The sequence below is a fragment of the Neomonachus schauinslandi genome, chromosome 12, assembly GCF_002201575.2.
Source record: "Neomonachus schauinslandi chromosome 12, ASM220157v2, whole genome shotgun sequence".
NCBI classification, from domain to species: Eukaryota; Metazoa; Chordata; class Mammalia; order Carnivora; family Phocidae; genus Neomonachus; species Neomonachus schauinslandi.
The window spans coordinates 105,400,219-105,422,685 of NC_058414.1; the positions used below are offsets into that span (position 1 = coordinate 105,400,219).

General features: G+C 40.4%; 1 protein-coding gene across 1 annotated transcript in view; it reads right to left on the minus strand.

Moving 5' to 3' along the window:
• Positions 1–22,467, minus strand: part of NCAPG2 (non-SMC condensin II complex subunit G2) — a 69,528-nt gene that overhangs the window by 42,339 nt on the left and 4,722 nt on the right. Inside the window, exons 3-11 of the mRNA XM_044920006.1 lie at positions 20,009–20,197; positions 19,547–19,661; positions 17,912–18,066; positions 15,556–15,690; positions 12,867–12,961; positions 11,274–11,343; positions 8,622–8,708; positions 5,442–5,537; positions 4,312–4,437 (exon numbers count right to left, since the gene is read on the minus strand). Of these exons, the coding sequence (XP_044775941.1) occupies positions 4,312–4,437; positions 5,442–5,537; positions 8,622–8,708; positions 11,274–11,343; positions 12,867–12,961; positions 15,556–15,690; positions 17,912–18,066; positions 19,547–19,661; positions 20,009–20,197 (1,068 nt within the window). The remainder of the gene's footprint in view (positions 1–4,311; positions 4,438–5,441; positions 5,538–8,621; positions 8,709–11,273; positions 11,344–12,866; positions 12,962–15,555; positions 15,691–17,911; positions 18,067–19,546; positions 19,662–20,008; positions 20,198–22,467) is intronic.

The following is a 22,467-nucleotide window of genomic DNA, read 5'->3' on the forward strand; positions in this document are numbered from 1 at the left end:
AAAAAGCCTTCAAGTTAGGATGAATAAGCACCCCCAAATCTGACCAAAATGAGATGGTAGTAGAGATAGCAACGTTGGAAATGAGGGATTTTTTTTTTTTTAAGATTTTATTTATTTATTTGAGAGAGAGAGAGCACAGAAGGAGAGGGAGAAGCAGACTCCCCGCTGAACAGAGAGCCTGACATGGGGCTTGATCCCAGGACCCCGAGATCATGACCTGAGCTGAAGGCAGACACTTAACCAACTGAGCCAGCCAGGTGCCCCTAAAATGAGGGATTTCTACAAGAAGGAAAGAACAGATTTCATGAAAAGACGAGCAGAAAAGGTTGTGACCCAGACATTCCTAGGTCCTTCCAGAGCTCAGACTTGCCCAAACCTGGGATCATGAACACAGATGGTACCAGGGCTACCGACAGCTTCATGCATTTGCTCCCGAGGTAAAACACGTGCCAGGGAAGAGCTCTCAAAAATGGCCTTAGTTGGGAACAGAGGAGCTTAGAAAAGCCAGCAATAACTCCTACATCTCCACAGAGGGGAAAAAGAAAGGAGGGAAAGCCACGAGAAGGGGAGGCCCCTCCCCATCTGGTCACCTTGGGGTCACTGGCCTGCCTGTCCCTCAGCCACAGAACCCAAGGGGAACCCAATCTGCTGACAAGCCCTGTCCACTTGTGCAAAACCACACAATCCACTTACCAGTCCTAATACGGTCTATTCCTTAGAATCTAACAAAGACTTGGCATTTCTTTCAGGTGTTTTCTCTAATAAGAATTTGCCATTCCTATGTGTAATTTATTTTTCACTGTAAAACAATTATTTCATAGGTCCTGCCTCTTAAACTTATTAACCATGTACATATTACACATTTGCTAAAATTATATGAAACTTCGTAGCGTGGAAACATTTTTATTCATACAATATCTCTACCAACTATGATGTTCTCACAGTAAGATTTCTTCAATTTACGGGGCGCCTGGGTGGCTCAGTCGTTAAGCGTCTGCCTTTGGCTCAGGTCATGATCCCGGGGTCCTGGGATCGAGCCCCGCATCGGGCTCCCTGCTCCGCGGAAAGCCTGCTTCTCCCTCTCCCACTCCCCCTGCTTGTGTTCCCTCTCTCGCTGTGTCTCTCCCTGTCAAATAAATAAATAAAAATAAATAAAATCTTAAAAAAAAAAAGATTTCTTCAATTTACAATATAAGGGATTTTCAATGGACTAGAAAGGGATATAGTTACACCAATCATTAGCCAATATTCTAATATCCAAAGTACCAAGCATATGACAGCATCTACATCTGTAAGAGACCAACAGCTCCCTATACACCTTTCATCTAGTAAATTAGAACTAAACTCGCCCCTAGAAATTCATTTCAGTTTCTAGTACAAGAGACAGAGGATTCACCAATATGTTCCTAATATTATATTACATAATCACATCACTTTACATATTTTTGATGTTCCTATGGACGGTAATAACCACTGTCATTTTAATTACATAATATTTTTTTAAATTTTAATTCCAGTGTAGTTAACATAGTGTTATATTTATTTCAGGTGTACAATACAGTGACTCAACAATTCTACATATTACTCAGTACTCATAAAGATAAGTGCACTCTTAATCCCCTTCACCTATAACCACTGTCATCTTAATGCTAGGGACTGAGCGAAATGTTTTATATATAATTTTTCATTGAGACCTTATCACAATCTGACAGGTTTTAAAAAAGAAACAGGACTAAAGAGGTTAAGTAATCTGATCAAAACCAGACTTATTAAGTGGGAAGTGGGATACAAAACAAAATGTGTGATTCCATGCTCTCAGTCACTATGTGTGCAGTCACTATCCCCTGCAGGACACCCACAGAGGATGCTCATGTGTCCCACTCAGCAGCAGGAGGGCCGCCGTGCACACCCAGTCTGTGAAACGGCGGGTGCAACCTGAGACACGTGTGCTGGCTGGACCAGCAGCACACGCTCCACCACCACATCCAAGGCAGACACTTACACATTTAAAAACAAGATAGATTTGGATAGATTTCATAGATTTGGACACCTGGGTTAAAAAGAGCAAACGCTGGGGCACCTGGGTGGCTCAGTCGGTTAAGTGTCCGACTTCGGCCCCGGTCATGACCTCAGGGTCCTGGGATCAAACCCCTAGTCAGGCTCCCTGCTCAGCGGGGAGTCTGCTTCTCCTTTTTCCTCTGCCCCTCCCCCAGCTCATGCTCTCTCTCTCTCTCAAATAAACAAAATCTTTATTAAAAAAAAAAGCAAGGGGGGAGCCTGAGTGGCTCAGTCGTTAAGCGTCTGCCTTCAGCTCAGGTCATGATCTCAGGGTCCTGGGATCGAGCCCCGCATCGGGCTCCCTGCTCTGCGGGAAGCCTGCTTCTCCCTCTCCCACTCCCCCTGCTTGTGTTCCCTCTCTCGCTGTGTCTCTCTCTGTCAAATAAATAAAATCTTAAAAAAAATAAAATAAATAAAAATAAAAAAAGAGCAAGGGCGCCTGGGTGGCTCAGTCATTAAGCGTCTGCCTTTGGCTCAGGTCGTGATCCCGGGGTCTTGGGATCGAGCCCCACATCGGGCTCCCTGCTCCGCGGGAAGCCTGCTTCTCCCTCTCCCACTCCCCCTGCTTGTGTTCCCTCTCTAGCTGTCTCTCTCTCTCTAATAAATAGAATCTTAAAAAAAAAAAAAGCAAAAGTTTTTCATAGTTTTTGGCTAAAAACTACCAAAATCTAGTTTTGATTTGCCCACCACCATTAGCCCCACCATGTTAATGATTCTCAAGGGGACTTTTAGGTAAATATACATGCAGATAACGCATTTACAGCAAAATACTAATGACTGTTCATTTTAGGTGCATGTGTGTCTCTATGTAGGTGTGTATGTCTGTGCACATGTGTGTATGTGTGTATGTGTGTATGTCCATACAAAGAGCTAAGTCTACACATATTCGTTATACGATTATTTCAACTTGCTGCATGTCTGAGTGTTTTCATTAAATAAAAAAACAAACAGGGGCATCTGGGTGGCTCAGTTGGTTAAGTGTCTGACTTTGGCTCGGGTCATGATCTCAGGGTCCTGGGACCGAGCCTGCACTGGGCTCCGCACTCAGCAGGGAGTCTGCTTCTCTGTCTCCCTCTGCTCCCCTCCCCCGCTTTGAGGTCTTGGTCTCTCTCTCTCTCTCAAAAAAAAAAAAAAAATCCTGAAACTTAAAAAACAAACAAACAAAAGGAAGTATTTTAGGAATGCCATGGGTAACCATCTTTATCACGGCATTTTTGCTATCACTTCTTAAAATTTTATTCTATTAACTAGGACAATAAATAATATTTTTTAGCTTGTGTTAGGAAGCCCTGAAAATGTTAGGGAATGTAGAGAAATAAGCAGAGGCTAGCACTTTCCAGCCAAATGAAAAAACCCCCGCAGTACCCTTGGAAATAAATGTGGCATCCTAATGTTCTCATGTCTCATTTGAAAAATCAGTCATTTGAAAAATCTATTGCAACAGGCATTATTTACAGGCTTGCCTTAAGACATCACCAGCGTTTGTTCATCCACACTACACCACAACTTTAGTGCAGGCAATACCAACATCACCAAACCACAGATAAAGACACAAAGAAGTTAGTGACTTGACCAAAGTTACACAACTAGAGAGAAGTGGAATCAAATCTGGGGACCTACTATAACCACATGTCATACTGCCTCTATGCTGGGGAGACAAGAATACATGTAAAACATTTAAAACTACAGGGGCGCCTGGGTGGCTCAGTCGGTTAAGCGGCTGCCTTCGGCTCAGGTCATGACCCCAGGGTCCTGGGATCGAGTCCTGTATCGGGCTCCCTGCTCCGCAGGGAGTCTGCTTCTCCCTCTCCCTCTGCCTGCCGCTCTGCCTACTTGTGCTCTCTAGCTCTCTGTCAAATAAATAAATAAAATCTTAAAAAAAAAAAAAAAAAAAACATTAAAAAAAATAAAAAGAAAAAACCCCTGAAAAAAAAAATTTAAAAAAAAAAAAAAAAAAACCAAAAAAAAAAAAAAAAGAAATAATACATAACCCATTAAAAGAAAAAAAAAACTATATAGAGTAATAAATAATTAGGTGTTCCAAAGGTGACAAAGAGAAAAAGAATAAAACACAATTGGGTCCACGCTGTCACAGAAGGCACCGGGGGAACACGGATTTCTGTGAAGAATGTCAGGATCTGGAAAGCCTGCCATTAGAGGGCAGCACACAGGTAGTTACAGAGGAAGCCAGGACCCACACCAGCCCCAGAGGGAGCTGACATCGTAGGGGACTCAGCCACATGCAATACGTACATAGAGTTCTTCAAACTGTTTCTGAATTTCACTATCCATTTCAATAGCATTAAAATTTGGATCTCTAATAGGAAATGCTTCAATGAACAACAGGGCAGCATTTGACCGGACTTCAGAGTTTCGGGCCTGGAATAAGGAAAGAGTGTTTCAGAATCTAAGGAGCAAACATTCAAAGGCTTCAGTGTAGATTTCCTAAATAATGCTTCTAAGTATCTCAATACAGACTTACTTACAAATTAAAGACAATCACAATCTTTTAACTGACCAAACTTAGGAGACCTTCCGTGAGCTAAACCAAACTCGTGGCTCGCTAATCACAGATATTAAAAAACCCTGGGGCACCTGAGTAGCTCAGTCAGTTAGCATGTGACTCTTGAACTCAGCTCAGGTCTTGATCTCAGGGTCATGAGTTCAAGCCCCATGCTGGGCTCCACGCATAGAGCCTACTTAAAAAAAAAGAGTACAAACCATGTGTTTTAGGGGCACCTGGGTGGCACAGTTGGTTAAGTCTCCAACTCTTGCTTTCAGCTGAGGTCATGATCTCATGGGTCATGAGACTGAGCCCCAGGTCAGGCTCCCCACTCAGGGAGTCTGCTTGAGATTCTCTCCCTCTGCCCCTTCCCCCCGCCCCACACTCTCTCTCTAAAATAAATACATAAATCTTCTTAAAAAAATAAAGACCTGATTCCTTGCCTCAAAGTCCACCTTATGTCACTAAGAAATAGTGACTATCTCTCTCCCAACACTAGATTTACCATGTTGAAAGTTACTCATGTTCATTCCAGCACCCCTGGAAGGTTGTCATCCTGTGTCTCAGTCATCAGCAGAAGGTCCTGAGGGCCAGGATGGCCCAGCTCAGCTATGCAGACCCCCAATGCCTCTGCTGGTTCACATGGCATGACAAACCCCCTTCCCACTGTGGAGTCAGCCTAAACCAATTCAGATTCCCAGTCTAATAGGCCTAAAAATGTTTTTAATAAAAGAATAAAACATTTATCCCCAAATTTCACAAAGCCCCCAGCTTCTAGTCTTATTTATACTGCCTTATCACAATTCTGAATTAGAGCACAATAAATTCAAAAGCATAATTAGCATGTTCTTAACATGGATGGAGTATTTAATAGCTGTACCTTTAGTCCTCTCCAAAGGATGGGTTTATATAATCTGTAAAGCATCTCTTCCACTCCCTGACGAACTTTCTTTTGATGATGAAAATAACTCAGCACCTAAGAGCCAAGAAAAGAAGAAAAGATAGGTAATGCTGTTTTAAAAAAGAGCATTTAAGATCCTACTTTGAAGAGAGAGGGCAGGTTGTCCTCACCAAAACAGACCCCCGGTGCTTCACAGTCTTGACAATTCTTTCCTAAGAGGACTTCTCCTTAGGATACAATGATAGATATACTGACAGTACTAAACGTGTGAGAGAAATCACATGAAAGAAGCCTCTGGCAGAAATAAAGATTAATGACCTTGGGTTATAAAAGGTGTGGGTTGTAGTTTCTACTCTTCTACCAACAGTCAAATAATCTCAAAAAAGTTCACTGAGACCTCTGACCTTCAGGATGAAGTAGAAAAAGGAGTGTGTGTAAAGGAGTCAGCCTGAATGGTCTCTACAGCCCCTTCTGGTTCCAAAATGAGCTGGCTATAAGTCTCTTTGGTTCAAAGAACCTACAGAGAGCATCTGAAACATGCATATGTCTCAAAATGGGTGTCACTGCTCAGTGGCCCTTCACATTACGAGCTTAACTTAGAGGTTGATCCTCCCCAAGCTTATGAACAATCGGAGAATGGGCTGTGCTCTCAGCTTCCACTCCTTTGCCTTTTCCTACTGCCTCTTCACCAGCCAGAATCTCCCCGCAACTCTTTAGACTCTCATCTCCAGCAAAAATCAGTTTTGCCTTACTTCCTTAATTCACCACTCTTGGAACTAAAATTTTATTATTGAAAAGTGGAAAATAAAAATTAAACAACTTATCCAACAATAGATTATACTTTAAGTGAACCTGAATCAACTTTACCCTAAAAGAACTACAGTCTGGGGATTATTTCTTCTGATTGAGAATTCTTTATTTGGGAATTTTTATTGATGGTAATAAGTGATATTAGACTATAATTTTTTTGTGCGTGTACAATATTATCAAGTTTTGGTATCAATGGTACACTCACTTTACAGAAAGATTTTTTTTTTTAAGATTTTATTTATTTTAGAGAGAGCGAGAGAGCACAAGCAGGGGGAACAGCAGAGGGAGAAGGAGAAGCAGGCTTCCCGTTGAGCAGGGAGCCCAATGCAGGCTTAATCCCAGGTTCCTAGGATCATGACCTGAGCCAAAGGTAGATGCTTAACCAACTGAGCCACCCAGGCACCCAAGAAAGATTTTATTTTTATTAATTAATTAATTTATTTTAAGCGGGCTCCATTGAACCCATAACCCTGAGATCAAGAGCTGAGACCAAGAGTCAGACACTCAACTGACTGAGCCACCCAGGTGCTCCTTTACAGAAAGATTTCTAAATAGCGTTATCGAGTTATAAATCCCATACCATAAAAGTCACTCTTTTAAAGTATACAATTCAGTGGACTTTAGTATATTCAGAGTTGGGCAACCATTCCAAGTACCTAATGTTAGAAGATTTTCATCAAGGGGCGCCTGAGTGGCTCAGTCGGTTAAGTGTCTGCCTTCAGCTCAGGTCATGATCCCAGGGTCTTGGGATTGAGCCCCGCATCGGGCTCCCTGCTCCGCGGGAAGCCTGCTTCTCCCTCTCCCACTCCCCCTACTTGTGTTCCTTCTCTCGCTGTGTCTCTGTCAAATAAATAAATAAAAATCTTAAAAAAAAAAAAAAAAAAGATTTTCAGCAACGGTATGGGGATTTTTACTTTCAAATAACATCTGAAGCATTTCCTAAAGCTTCTTTCAACATACTAGTAAAATAATTTATCATACAAATGTGATGTTTACCAAAAAAAGGAATTTGAGGAAGAAGCTACAATGTGTTATAAGCAATGATAAGAATTAAGAGTCCAGGAATATACTGCATTCAAAAAGTGAAATTTAATATTCTTCCTTTTAATTCTTTGTATTTTCCCATAGTTTTACCAAACTTGACAATCTGTATTTACAATATTTTAATTACTCAGACTACCAGAGCAGAAAACCGAAAATAGGAAAAAAAGTCTTGGGGAAAAGTCAGTCTTTAGTTATTTGGTACCAAGAAGGAAGCGATTATGTCACAAATTTATCCAGTTTAACACACTGCCATTCTTTATGACTAAATAGAATCTGAAACGCCAAATAAATGTCCAAGCTGACCTATAACTTAATGAAGCCACACTAAGATTGTGTGTTGTTGGGGGTGGGAGGCGGGAGACCATTGGATATATTTATCTCCAGGTTTTTTACCTTTGGATAACTCAAACTAACGTATCAATAATGTAAAGAAATGTCCTCTTTTCCTTTCAAGCTTACTATAATTAGTATATTTACATTCTATAAATAATAATTTCACCAAATAAGAAAGTAAAGAGATAGTCTTTGTTCATTTAGCTTCTTAGTATTCGGTTGCCAAAATTAACAGCAAACAAACACACAAGGCATCATTCCTGGGTTAGGTCACTGATCTTATGTCTTAAACAGACCACATTTTCCAATTCCTCCTGCCAAGGTCATTATGACTATCAAACACCTAACAGTGTCATTATGACACTGATAATAAAGCCTTATTTAGTCAGAGCATTTACAATGGAAGTATAAAATTCGCATCTAAATTCTGAGAGCAGCTTTTTAAAAATTTTTATTGTAAATAAATTCTACACCACATGTGCGGCTCAAACTCACGACCCTGCAATCAAGAGTTGCATGCTCTACTGACTGAGCCAGCCAGGCGCCCCTGAGATTAGCTTTTAAAAACAAAATCCTTAATATTAAAAGAAACTACCCAAACATTTATTCCATTTGGTTTACAGAACATTAAAAATGAAAATTTAATGTATGAAAGCAAATAATAAAACTAATCTTGAATATTCTTTTTTGAAAAAGCGGTAGTGGCAGTTAGTAACGATTCCGGACATTTTTATGTCAGAAAATTTAAAGATTATTTGAATGAAGTTCTGACTTTCTTAACAACATACTTTTCTTCTCCTAGTTAAAGCTGCCAGATACCAAATATTAAGATTTTGAGCAAGCCCTTTAAGCTGATGCTTGTGAGGGGTTAACTCAATTTTTAAATTTAACAAAACAATAATCTGAAAACAAAGAAGCTGAGACATCATCTATAAAACCCATGACTGGTGTGGCGGCAAGTGCTTTGCTCACCTCGCGCACCCTGGGGTGCACTGGAGACCTGCGCGGAAGGTGGATCCCGTGGTGCATGAAGTCCTGGATGCACCCGTTTTCGATTGTCTGGAATGGCAAGCACAGTGTTAGTACTCAGTGTGCGTGTGCGCTCCAACAGATGACAGGACAGGCAGTGCGGCTGCTGGAGTCGGCTCTGTTCATCTACTTCATGAGGGAAAGCACCAGGATCCCCTGCTCAGAGCTCTCCTATTTTAAATCTGTACCTCTTAGAATCCCTTTAGTTTTGATATTCCTTTGGCTTCTTCTATCTTATTTGATGAAATATCAAATCTGTGCTAGATGGCACAGCAAGCTTCTCCCCACCACTTGAGGCTAGTTCAAGCCAGATGGCTCAGGGACTGAGCATGGCCTGAGGGCCTTTCTTCTAAGTCATCCTGACCCAGAGGACCTCAGAGACTGGATCTGTTCCAACAGGCTCCCCAGAGCTGATGCTGAACTACCTTTAAGGTGGGGGCCAGGACTCCAAAGTGACTGAAACAAGCTCTTTCAGGGCTCCCATGGAGAAGGGCAAGGTTGGGGTGTGGGTAGCTCTTCGGTTAGCGCACAACACCCCCAGACCTCCAGAGCCAGGCAAAGGACGCAGAGCCAACCACTGGGAGCAGCCCAAATCACCGGTGGACCCTCTGGTCTATTCCCCTATACCCCCACACCTGGGGTCCCATGGCTTTAGGGAAGGACACAGGAAAGCCTGCTACTACTATTAGCCTCCTCCATTACCTCTGAAAATACTTCCTTCACCTGAAGCCACTAATAAATCTAAGCATCACTCCATGTGGGGAACCACACACTGACTTGTGATGAAATGGGGTACGTGGCACCACCTACTGAGTATTTGTGCCACAGAAGTTGAACCTTCAGAGTTAACTACCAGAATATAGACATTCTATAGGACAACTGACCCAGTTTCTTCAACATTTCCATGAATGGCACAAGTTTTAAAAACAGAAAAGGGGGGCAGAGAGGAATGCTCTGAGAGAGTTAAATGACATAACAAACAAACATAGGAGACTTATTGGATCTTGAATCCAAAAAAAAACCTACAAAAAGACATCTTTGAAACAAAGCAGAGAAATTTAAATATTTTCAAAAATACCCAGAAATTGTTAATTTTAAGTATGTTAATGGCATTGTATAACCATATTCCTTAGAGATGCATACTGAAGTACATAGATATGAGATATCATATTTGGAACTTGCTTTAAAAATCTGAAAGGAGGGAGGAAGAAAAGGAAGGCAGAGAGCCTGAGAAGTACAAAGAGCTGGCAATTTGGAACAGACTCAATCAAACAGTTATGTTTTTAACTACTAACATCCATTTTTTTGAAAATTGGGCTTTATTTATTTTTAGTGATCTCTACACCCAACGTGGGGTTCAAGCCCACGACTAGACATCAAGAGTTTCACACTCCACTGACAGAGCCAGCCAGGCACCCTGACAAACATCTAATTTTAAAACCACTACTGGAGAAAAGGGGGACAAATATTCTTTCCTGTGAACAAGTATCATGCAATAATAAAACAATGCAGAAATGCACAGCAATGTCCTGGTTTTGCCCTTTCCTCCAAAAAATTTTACACTGCAAAATGATCGCGGATGTTGTCAGCAGGGGATATGAGTGACCAAGTTTTATCTTCTAGAAGTGGAAGTCAGTGATAAACCAAGCTCAAGCTGCACAGGAGCAGAGTGGACAGAAGGAAGCTCCAGACATCAGTGAAGCCTTCCCTGACCCACCAGCTCAGGGCCTGCTCCCTGAAGAGCAAACGCCCCTTTGACTTAGAGTAAAAATTTTACTCTTGGAAAGAAAACATGTTTGAGAACGTAGTATGAGGAAAACATAAAGGATATCAGACAAAAACACTTTCTTTTGATATTCTCCAAAAGGGCCTTGGAGTCCTATTGTGATGTGAATTACACAGCCACATCTTCATAAAGCAGATATTACACAGCCATTCAACATTAGCCGTATTCAAGACAAATGTCTTTCCCTTCTCAAAAATAATGTAACTAAAAGGTAAGAGGTAGTTTGAGGTTCCAGAACAGCACAGCCGAACAGAAACAGAACCCTAACCACAAATGCAATTTTAAATTTTCTGGTAGGAACATTAAAAACAAAAAAAAGAAATAGGTAAAATTATTTTAGTAATATATTTTGTTCAGCCCAATATAGCCAAAACATTATCATTTCAACATGCAAGCAATATTTTAAAAACACATTCAGAGATATTTTACATTCTTCTTTCCCCACTATGTCTTCAAAATCTGGTGTGTTTCTCACACAGCACATCTCAACTCACACTGGACACATTCCCAGTGCACAGCTGGACAGCACAGGTCTAATAAAGCTACCAACATGATACAGGGCACATCTCAATGAGTGGCAGGAATCTTGTGTCTGTGACTGAGCATGTAAATTTATGGGAATGAGAGTGAAATCTCCGTCCCATGGAGTGTCATTATCTGGCTTTATTTTGACAAAGAGCATCAACACAGTTTTTATTTTATTTTTTTTTATCAACACAGATTTTAAATGACTATCCATGACGACTTATTTAGTAACTAGAATACAACAAAAATAAATGTTAACATTTAAGAAAATGAAAAGAAAATACCTCCAATATTTTCCCTGAAGCCTTTTTCCAAGCTCTGAAATAAATTTCTGCAATGTGTACCATCAAAGATCTATGGCGGGGGGGGGGGGAAAAAGTTAATACAAGTTCAAACCATTAGACATTTTTTTTCAGTTTATTTGTTTTGGTTTTTTGTTTTTTTTAGTAAACTCTATACCCAACATGGGACTCAAACTCGTGACCTCAAGATCAGGAGGGGCACACTCTTCCGACTGAGCCAGCCAAGGGCCCCCAAACAATCACATTCTTAACATGTGTCAGTTCCGACTCCCTCCTACCCCAGAGAAGGAGAAACGCCACCACAAACTAGGTGCTCTGCCAAATACCTACAGAGACAGGTTATCTACCTGTGGCAGGAAGGAGAAAAAGGAAGAAATTTTGAGAAGGGGAACTGAAGTATCCAATGATTTTCTTCCTCCTCAGTCAAGGTTTCCCCAGATCTTTACTATTTTCTATGAAATTATGAGAACATAAGCCGAGAACCAAATTCTTTTTTTTTTTTTTTAAACATTTTATTTATTTGACAGAGAGAGACACAGCGAGAGAGGGAACAAAAGCAGGGGGAGTGGGAGAAGGAGAAGCAGGCTTCCCGCGGAGCAGGGAGCCCAATGCGGGGCTCGATCCCAGGACCCTGGGATCATGACCTGAGCCGAAGGTAGACACCCAACGACTGAGCCACCCAGGCACCCCTGAGAACCAAATTCTTGAGTAAAAAAAATGTTTAAATTTATAAATAAAATTTTGACTTGGGAGTCAATTTTGGACTTCCCAGACTACTAATTCCCTAAAATACAGAGTTGATTTTTAGAATCAGTTTAGAAATCTATTGGTTCGACCCAAATATTTTGCCAGTGAGGAAACAGGAGGAGAAAGCATTCTAGCAAATAGCAGGAACTGTGTCATAGGGATTCAGAGTCAAATCTCAGCTCAGTACTTAAGCACAGCTAGCTACCTGACAGGGAAACTCAGCAACCAAGCCCACCTCGAGAGCTGAAGGATTCCATTTGAAAATGCACACTAAGTACTCAGCTGCAGAGCAGATTAAGCACTGAGCCCACAACAAACATTCATTTGCCATGACAGCTCCAAGTGCTGTGATGTTCCAAGAGGCTGGGAGCTCAGGCTTGTGAGTATATCCCTAGACTCTTACCCTGCAGGACTCTTCCCATCAAATCACATAGCTCAGTCCACAGTAAACTGGAAAGTAGACATTACATTCAAATGGTATCAGAAGTGCTGGAGACATGAAATTTACTGCGCCTGAAGCTAAGATTTAACTGGTAAATAATTTGACTACTTAAAGAATGAACACAAATTAAAATCTTAAATTCAACGTCATTACTGAAAAAGAATTATTTCCTATAGCAGGGAAAAAACTATCCAGTGATACAACACTACATAATACATAGTAAAAACAACAGCACATAATAAAAACAGCACATAACAAATAATATAACCTAAGAGATCATTTTTAAAGCTTCCAATACATTAATATAACTTTAAAAGTCAAGTCAAATAGAATATTTCATAATCAGATTAAGACAGCACAAAATATCAATTGCCTTTAATACTTACTTTTGTAATCCCTGTAACTGGTTTTTAATGGTCTCATGGATCATTTTAATAAAATTTATATTCCAATTGAAGAGAGAACTAAGAAATCTTCTTCCCTATAAATTAAAAAAATATATATATATAATGTTGAGATTGCAACCAAGTAAAAAGCTCCTGATAACTAAAAAACAAACAATTCTTTGGATGTTCAGTAACACGAAAGTGTTATTCCCAGTGAAGGAAGCATATGTAATTGTAACTCAGGACAACAGTCGGGGCCTTTGAGTGACAGAGCTGGGCAGCAGGGCAACGGCAAGAAGACCTCCCCTCTGGAGGGCCTAGCAGCAGACACCACTGACCTCCTTCTGTGCTCAACCCCAGATTGTACAGACATGTACCATGCTGCCCAGCAGCTGAATTAAACGGTCCACAAACATTTCATTCTGGCTCTATCTACATAAGCTAAAATCAAAGAATGCTTAAAACCTAGCATTTTGGGGTGGAATGGAACTGAACGTCACTTGATTTCATCTTTTATAAATGAGAAAACCGAGGACTTGTGAAGTTAAGAGGCTAAGTATCTGCCAAACTAGAATTTTCAAATACACCTACTCCCCATGTTAATTTATATGCATACTACTAGATGACACATGACCCTCAAAAGCAGTAATACCATACTTACACTCTATACAGCATATAAAATACATCTACCAAGAATTTCCCCGCGAACATCATCATCACCTCTTCCCTGTTACCAGTCGACCACTACTGTCTCTGAAATCTACAGAAATTCAACACACTTTGATACAAATAGCAGGGTACCCATGCTTGCAACAAGTTAAAAACAAAAAGTATTTACTGTAACTTGCCATTATAGCACAAGGTATTTGTCATTTACCCAGAATGACTGGAAACTGAACTAACCAAAGTAAGGACTCATTAGGAAACTAGTTATCATAAATTCAAAAGACGTCAATCAAAAAAAAGGGGGGGTGTTAACACAGACATATATTTATGTCTTTACTACCTACTCGCATTCACACACACACAAGTTGATGTGCAGGTCACCATTCACTATGTACAAGTCACTATAAATAGAGCTAACTTGTCTGAACCCACTTTCAGCTACTTTGCTGTCCTCACATTCGATCACAGTCCTGGAGATGCCAAGGGCACAGGCCTCAGGTGCAGCCTCTTTTCCAACAACAAGGATGCAGTGATAGCAATAAGCAGTTAGAGCACCTTCCACATGCTCAGTCCCTACCAGGTACTGTGCTAAAGGTTCTACACACGTCACCTCGTGTGCTCCTCAGGAGTCCTGAGAAAGATCCACTGTGGTTTCTATTTTACAGAAGGAAACACCAGATTCAAAGTAGTCCAATCAAGGTCACCACCTAATAAGTGAACAAACAGGGATCTAAAAACAGCCCTTCTGGCCTGGGAGCTGAAGGTCTTGGTCAGCATGGTCAGTAACCACATATGGCCCTTTAACCTAGCTGGCTGGAGAGGGTGCACGGGAGTAGGCAAAGCATGACCATGTCTTTGCCTCTGACTAGCTACAGGACCTTGAACAAACTCTTCATTTATGGGCCTCAAAACTGGTTCTCATCCTCCTGCTCCGAGAAGTCTTTCCCCACCTACTTCAGGGAGGAGTGACGACCTCTTCCTTTTGCTTCATGCATGTCTGTGAGGCAACGAGCAATCAGAAACAAAACCTATTTTCTGTAATATCAACAACAATCTTCTTTGCATCCCTCACATGGGAATACAGTCAATGTTCAATAAAGGACTACATAAGAATCCCAAGATAACAATTCAGAACTGTCCAAGAGAACTATGCAAGCCACTCTATAATAATTTTTAATTTTCTAATAACCACATTTATAATAAAAGTAAAAAAGATTAATTTTAATATATTTATATAAGACAACATATCCAAAATATCATTTAAATATGTAATAAGTATATACAAAATTGTTAATGAGCTATTTTACATTCTTTTTTCATAGTAAGAATCCATGTACTTTACACTGAAGGACACAATTCGACTGGCCATAGTCCACGTGCTCAGTAGCTACATGTGGGAATGACCACCAAAATGGAGTGCAGCAGTGGCCAGAAGCTTCTCTCTGGGTTGACTAGATGGCAGGAAAAAAGAAATCGAGAATATTGTGTGATGATGGTTCTGAGTAAATGCCAATTAGCCTGGAATTAGGGCAGAGGGTCGGGTCTGATCTACTGGGAAATGCTTTCTCAATCTTATTTTTAATTTTTTTTCTTTCATTGAAAAAAGAATTTTTTTTTTTAAATTTTGTTAGTGAACATACAGTGCAATGTTGGTTTCTGGAGAATTCAGTGATTCAGCAATTACACATAACACCCAGTGCTCATCACAAGTGCCCTCCCCCATGTAGCCCATCACCCATGTAGCCCATCCCCACCCAATCATTCTTAAAATGCAATCACAGTTCCCCCAGGATTCACAGCCACCTATTACCATCTGATTTAATGATGAAATAAGCAACGATTTGTAAAATGTGTGAATATTGCTATGTGGCAAAAATGTGCAATAAATGTAACAACTCTTGATAGCTAGGCTGACTCTTTGATTAGAACACTGAGCATGGTACAAGAGCAACTAGATGAACTTAGGAAAAACATCCATTAAAAAGCAGTACACAAAAACACCAAAAAAGAAAAACCTAGTTACCTCTTCTTTCTTGATATATTTAACACTTATGAAACACTCAAGTAGCATATCTTTAATTTCTTTACTTTCCTCTAAATCATAATCAAAGCAATATAAAGCTTGATGAATACGCCAAAGCCGACATATGTCCACACCCTAGGAATGACATAAAAAGGAAAGATGTTAGTTTTTTAATAAATAATTAAGGTCACATTTCAAATTTACAATAAGAATACTTTATATAATAAATAATCACAGCTCTGGATTATTCATCAAAAAGGAAGAAACTGTGGCAAAAGCACACAGAAGCACCCACAGGCAGCACTGTCTGGTTTCTGCGGTGTGGAGTCCAAGTCTGCAGCCGCCAGCCCCATCAGGCTACAGAGCACCAAGTGTGACCGGTGCGAGGAGGGACCCAGCGTGGGGTCTTCTTCACTACAGGTGAAACTTAAGCAGCCCCATGCTGCTAGTGGTGCCCACATACCAATGGCTCAGGTGTAAAACACTAGAGAGACATGAAATAAAGTCTCGATTTAAAAGCTAAACAAGGGGCGCCTGGGTGGCTCAGTCGGTTAAGTGACTGCCTTCGGCTCAGGTCATGATCCTGGAGTCCCGGGATCGAGTCCCGCATCGGGCTCCCTGCTCTGCGGGGAGTCTGCTTCTCCCTCTGACCCTCCCCCCTCTCATGTGCTCTCTCTCATTCTCTCTCTCTCAAATAAATAAAATCATGGGGCACCTGGGTGGCTCAGTTGGTTAAGTGACTGCCTTCGGCTCGGGTCATGATCCTGGAGTCCCGGGATCGAGTCCCGCATCGGGCTCCCTGCTCGGCGGGGAGTCTGCTTCTCTCCCTCTGACCCTCCTCCCTCTCATACTCTCTGTCTCTCATTCTCTCTCTCTCAAAATAAATAAATAAAATCTTTTAAAAAAATAAATAAATAAATAAAAGCTAAACAAAAAGGCAGAAAAAATGATTTTTTTTTTTTGAAAACAGATTTTTAAAAAGAGAAACCAACAATGGCTTAAGGATAAATTCTGACAATCCTATGGTGAGCTGAGGGAGCAGCCACAGTCTTTTCTGTCATCATACTGGCCTCCTTGGAGGCCATGGTGAGACAGACACACAGACAGTGGGAGTGTGATGAAGGGCAAGCTGGCTAGAAAGCTGTTGGCAATGTGTATCAAGAGCTCCAAATGTGCATCAAGTTCAAACCCACTGACCTATGAATTTCATTTCTAGGAATCTGTCATAAGGAAGTAAAGGTATGGGGGGGAAAAAGACATAGAGAAATTCCTAAGCACCCCTAAAATAGGAATGATCACCTTAGGTAGTGGAATTACAGAGGATTTTTATCTTCCTCGTTTTCCCTTTTCTTCATTTGCCCACTTTTCTAAGATGAACGTATCTGTTGTTCTCTTGATCAGGGGATACAAACTGTTCTTTTTCTGGATTTCTTAACTAGACACCAAAGATGAAAGGCTGAGAAACGGACCAAGTTAAATCCAATCCTCAAACCTGCTCTCCAAAACTTTATTAGGCCTAGGCTGCAGCCTGACACAACCCCACCTCCTACGGGTGTGCGCCTGCACTGGGCCTGAGGCATTCCCTACCACTCCTGCCCCCTTTCACCCTTCATCACGCATGTCCAGTCCTATGCAGCCCGAGGTGGGGTCTGCCTCTCAGAGGATCCCACTAACACAGGCAGCCACTCCCACTTACCTACCTCAGTTACCTCATCACTTCTTCACTACTAAAAATATCCACTTTTGCTAACAGCAGCAATGTATCCCTTCAAAAACCCCATTTGCAGCAAACAAATGTGGCCATGTGACCCAGTTCTGGATGGTGGATACAAGTTGAGAACTTCTGAGAAGGTCTGGCCCTTGCTGCCTCCCTGTCTCTTCTTCCTACCTGGAACTCACATGAGACAGTGAAGTGCAGCAGCCACCTTGCTACCGTGAGGTGATAAGAGGGAGGACAAGGACCACACACCCCAGAAGATGGAGGAGAAAGCCCGCATAAGACTGCAATGTGGATGGGGTGCCTGGGTGGCTCAGTCGTTAAGCGTCTGCCTTCGGCTCAGGTCATGATCCCAGGGTCCTGGGATCGAGTCCCACATTGGGCTCCCTGCTCAGCGGGGAGCCTACTTCTCCCTCTGCCTGCCTGTATCTCTCTGACAAATAAGTAAAATCTTAAAAAAAAAAAAAGGACTGCAATGTGGAGCCACCACCCACTGTCCGCCCCTGAATATCTTAAGTTAAAAAGACCCTAACTGGGGAAGCAACTGCAGTCAGGCCACTTACAAATGAACATAATTCCTAACTGGTATGAACACGTGCACTATTAAAGGAAGGTATGTATTTTAAAAAGTAAACATACTGTTTTAGTCTCTAGACTCTTCCTTAACAGCATAATAAAAGCAGTCTTTCCCATATCTTCCTTGGCAGGCAGGCCTTTCTCCCACCATATGACACATAAGTCCTGAATGGAACTCTGCAGCTTTTTTTCAGAATCAGGTAATGCATATAAAATACCTAAAACAGCACAGTAATTGTTCAGTTAGTAAAGTAAACAAATATTAGTTCAGATTCAATAGTGTAAAGTACTATGACTCACAAAGGTTTGCTAAGCAAACATTTATGTTTAACTTGCCAGAAATTTATATACATTTAAAGAATACAAACGATGTTAACTTGAAAAAAACTGTTAACTACTGTTATAAAAGCAGACTCAACAGAATACAGAATTTTAGAACTGGAAGACTCAGAGGGGTCACACTGTCCAAATCCCTCACTAAAGAGAGGCAGGTATTCAAACTACCCAAACGTAAGTGCTACAACACCCACAGGTAACACTCAACACCAAACCCAGGTCAGGTGTGACAACCACTAATCCACTACACCTGTCCTTCATAGGTTGGCCTCATTCTGGCTCACTGGTGAAAAACAGTAAAAGCAATTATTATAATGAATACGAGAACTGCAGTGCTTTTATTAATAGAAAAGCTCAAGAATGAAATGAAAATACTGATAATATGCTCACAATTATAATCCATAGATATCCGAATGCCATTACATCCATGTTAAATTCCTGAATCAATGGGAAGTTAGGAACAACTACAATTTTAGCACTAATCATTTTACGAAACATCTATTTGGAGACTGTGAAAATAAACTGTAGTAACATTCACAAAGCATTGGGAATTATTTATATACCGATTAGGGGTAACTTAATAAGACACTGTATTTCAATGCAAAAATTCTGAATAAAACAGATACATAAATCCAAGTCGCACTAAGAATGGAAAGTCTGATGGGGAAAGTTTGTCACATGGAACTAATTAATTCACAGGGTGAAGGTGAGGACACTTAGGTGATCTTTCTTAAAACTCATTAAAATTACTTTTGAATCTTTTTTATCTATAAAACAGTTTTATGTAAATATTTTATAATCAGATATTCTCACTAATTCATAGTGTTCCTCCTAAATTAATAACTACAGTTTCACAGTTTAGTTAAAACCTAAAAAGCACCATGATATAAATTGTAATAATAAAGCTCCCCTAAGAGTCAATAATTATTCCTCAGGTCATGTTCATAACATTTAAAGAAAAAAAATGAATGTCACAAATGCTTGGTTAAGCTGAAACTTTCTGGCAGTAATCACCAGCTGAGGAATTTATAATGAGACCATTTTCCCTTAATAAGCTCTTATTACTATGGTCCTGTAGGTCAAATAAGACATTCCGGAAAATCTGAAAACAACAAGCAGTCAGTTGTTCAGTATGTACATTTTCACCATTTGAAATAGTTCTATGTGGCTTAAATTACATCAGTTCATCAGGACAGCCCTTAAAAGAATACTTCTTTGCTCCTTTTCTGGCTGAAGTAAAGGAGCTTGAACGCAAAGTTATGCCTTAATACTTCCACTTCTACATGATGACTGGTTTCCTTTTACAGAGAATCATTAGATGCCCACCTCTAAACATGCCATGTTATCACAAATTCAACTTACCATTCAACATAACTGCACATTCCAGTAAGTCTTCATAGTTCTCACTTTCATTTATTACAGATACAGAAGCAAGAACCACAGATGTAACTGCATGAATTATTTCTATGTTTTTTTTTCTACAAATGAAAAAAATCAAAGTTCAAGTGATTTAAGATCAACTTAAAATATAATTTTTAAAAGAAATGTGAAAGTTACTAAATTTATAAAAATGAACCCACACTTCTAACTTATTCTAAAAAGTGAATTAAAATTGAATACAGGTCAATCGTCCAAAAAGGACAGCAACATTAAATAGCAGATTAATTAACAGCAGGAATGGAAAAAGTAAAACTATAATAAACAGACTTCTAATATTCTTAACTTCTAGCTTTAAGTTTCTTAACTTAAAATTCAATTATATACAATAACTATTTTTTAACAAAGAAAATGTAACAAGTTTTATATTTGAAAGACTACTACTACCATTTTTGAATCATGCTCTGTTTCCATATCCTCTTCACCCTGGACTTCCACCGTCTGCCACCCAGCCACTGGGCTTTCTAACAACACATCTATTAATAAATTCTTGAGCCTTTGCCATAGCTCTTCTTTCTGTTTCCTTGATAATTCATCTAGTAATTCATTTAGGCTGAAAGGGTCAGAAGCATCTTTCTGCAAAATAAATAGCAACTGTTATATTTCAAATACAAAAATTAGTTCTATCCCTTTTATAACAGCATCAAAAGTTTAAGTGCTAAGTTAATTATCATTTCAAGAGCTGAGTTGTAGTTTTGAAATACTTTTCCTAAAGGGAAAAGTATAGGAATAACAAGACAGAAAGTAGTAGATTCCAGGACGCCTGGGTGGCTAAGTTGGTTAGTGTCTGCCTTTGACTCAGGTTGTGATCACAGGGTCCTGGGATCTCAAGCCCCACATTGGGCTCCCTGCCCAGCGGAGAGTCTGTTTCTCCCTCTCCCTCTGCCCCTCTGCTAGCTTGTGTGCTCCATCTCACTCTAATAAATAAATTTTAAAGATGAAATAAAATAATAAAATAGAAAGTAGCAGATTCCTCCTCTACCTATTCAGCCCTAGTAACCTAGTCTTTGGAGTTTAAAATTTCACCCACTTAGAAAAATCCTCTCTAAAATCAATCCATCCACATGTCTACCATCTCCAGGCCTATAATTAGGGCACAAAAGTGTGCTGGAGCTATACAATTACCATCATATATAGCTCCAGCTCCCAACACAGCAAAGCCAACTGAGTGTATTTGAAGTTTCTGATCTCTAACCCAACTTGGTACCTCAACACCCTCTTACTTGTCTGTAGACATCATTCTCTTCCATTAGCCAATGAGACTACATCAGATCCTCTCAACTATCCTTAAAAGCCCTGAGCCAACCATTTCCTCTCACTCTGAGCAGATGACCTCACTTACTCTTTGATACAGCAAACGGAAACCGTTATCAAAAGCGTAGAGGATCCATTATAAAGGGACTGCCTGCAGCTAATGTGACCACCAAAACAGTGACAGTAACGGATTATAACCCAGTGAATAAAAAACCAGTGAAACTATATTGATAGTAAATAAATAACAAATAGCATCAGCATGCTATAGAATACCAATGAATAAATACGGAAGGGACATGTGGTTGGAAAATCACAATTTTACAGCCATTATAATAATAATTGATTCAGGCAAGAATCATCAATTGATATTAAAACTAGTGGGTAGAAGTTTGATGAGGAGCAGGGTATTTACCTAATCTCAACTTACTTCCCCAATGAAGATTACTTATTAATTATGAAGGTGGAAATAGTAGCATCACGGTGGAGAAATCTGGTGGACCCCCAACCCAAGTGACTGATTAAAACTAACCTCACCAATAATGAGACAAATGGACATCAATCCCTCCACTGAGGAAGACAAAACACCACTTAATGCAGCTCCTGCCAAAATGCATAAAATAAATTTAATCAAATCATCAAATAAATGCAAACTGAAGGATATGCCACTAAATAGCTGCCTACACTCTTCAAAACTGTCAATGTAATGAAAAATGAAGTAAGGCTGAGACACTCTCTAGATTAAAGAAAGTAACAAGTCAGACAACTGAATGCAATGTGTGATACTGAATGGGGTCCTGGATCAGGGGAAAAAAACATGAATATGTACTGTAGATGACAGTATCTTTGTGCCAATGTCAAATTTCCTGACTTTTAGAATTTTTATTGTGATTATATAAGAGAATATCTTTCTTTAGGCAAATACACACTGAAATATTTAGGGATGAGACAAATGCCTGCAACAGACTTCCAAATGACTCAAAAAGAACAGGTAAATGCAGGGAATGATAAAGAAAACATGGCAGGTGGTAATTGGCAAATCTGAGTGCAGGGGATTCAGGATTCTTCTGCAACTTTCCTTTAACTCTGCAATGATTTCAGTAGCAAAGGGGAGGGCACGTAGCTTCTCCAGGGTCCTCCAAGCCTAATTCCCCACCCTAACTCCTACCATCTTCCCTTCTTTCCCAGGAAGCCCCATCTGAGCTGTCTAGGGGTGCACCTGCCTCAGGGTCTTCCCCTCCCCATCCCTCTTGTCCAGAATTCTCCTCCCTCAGTCTCCATAGGGCCCATTCTAATCTCTGACCAAAATGACATTGCACTCCCATCCTCTACCCTGCTTGTTCCTCTCCCTTCACCTGTAGAACCTAAGCTCTCTTTGGGCAGAAACTTGGTATGTGCTGTATCCCAACCTCCAGAGCAGAGCCTGGCATCCAGAGAGCACTCAGGACAACTCCTTAAATGGCAGTTATCCTGGGTCCTGATCATCCTACTCTCAACACTAATCCTCCATTCTCAGAGAACCACTGAGGGCACAGTCAATGCTGCTCCCTAACACTTGTTTTGAAATGCAATCAACACACAAGGGAACAATTTCT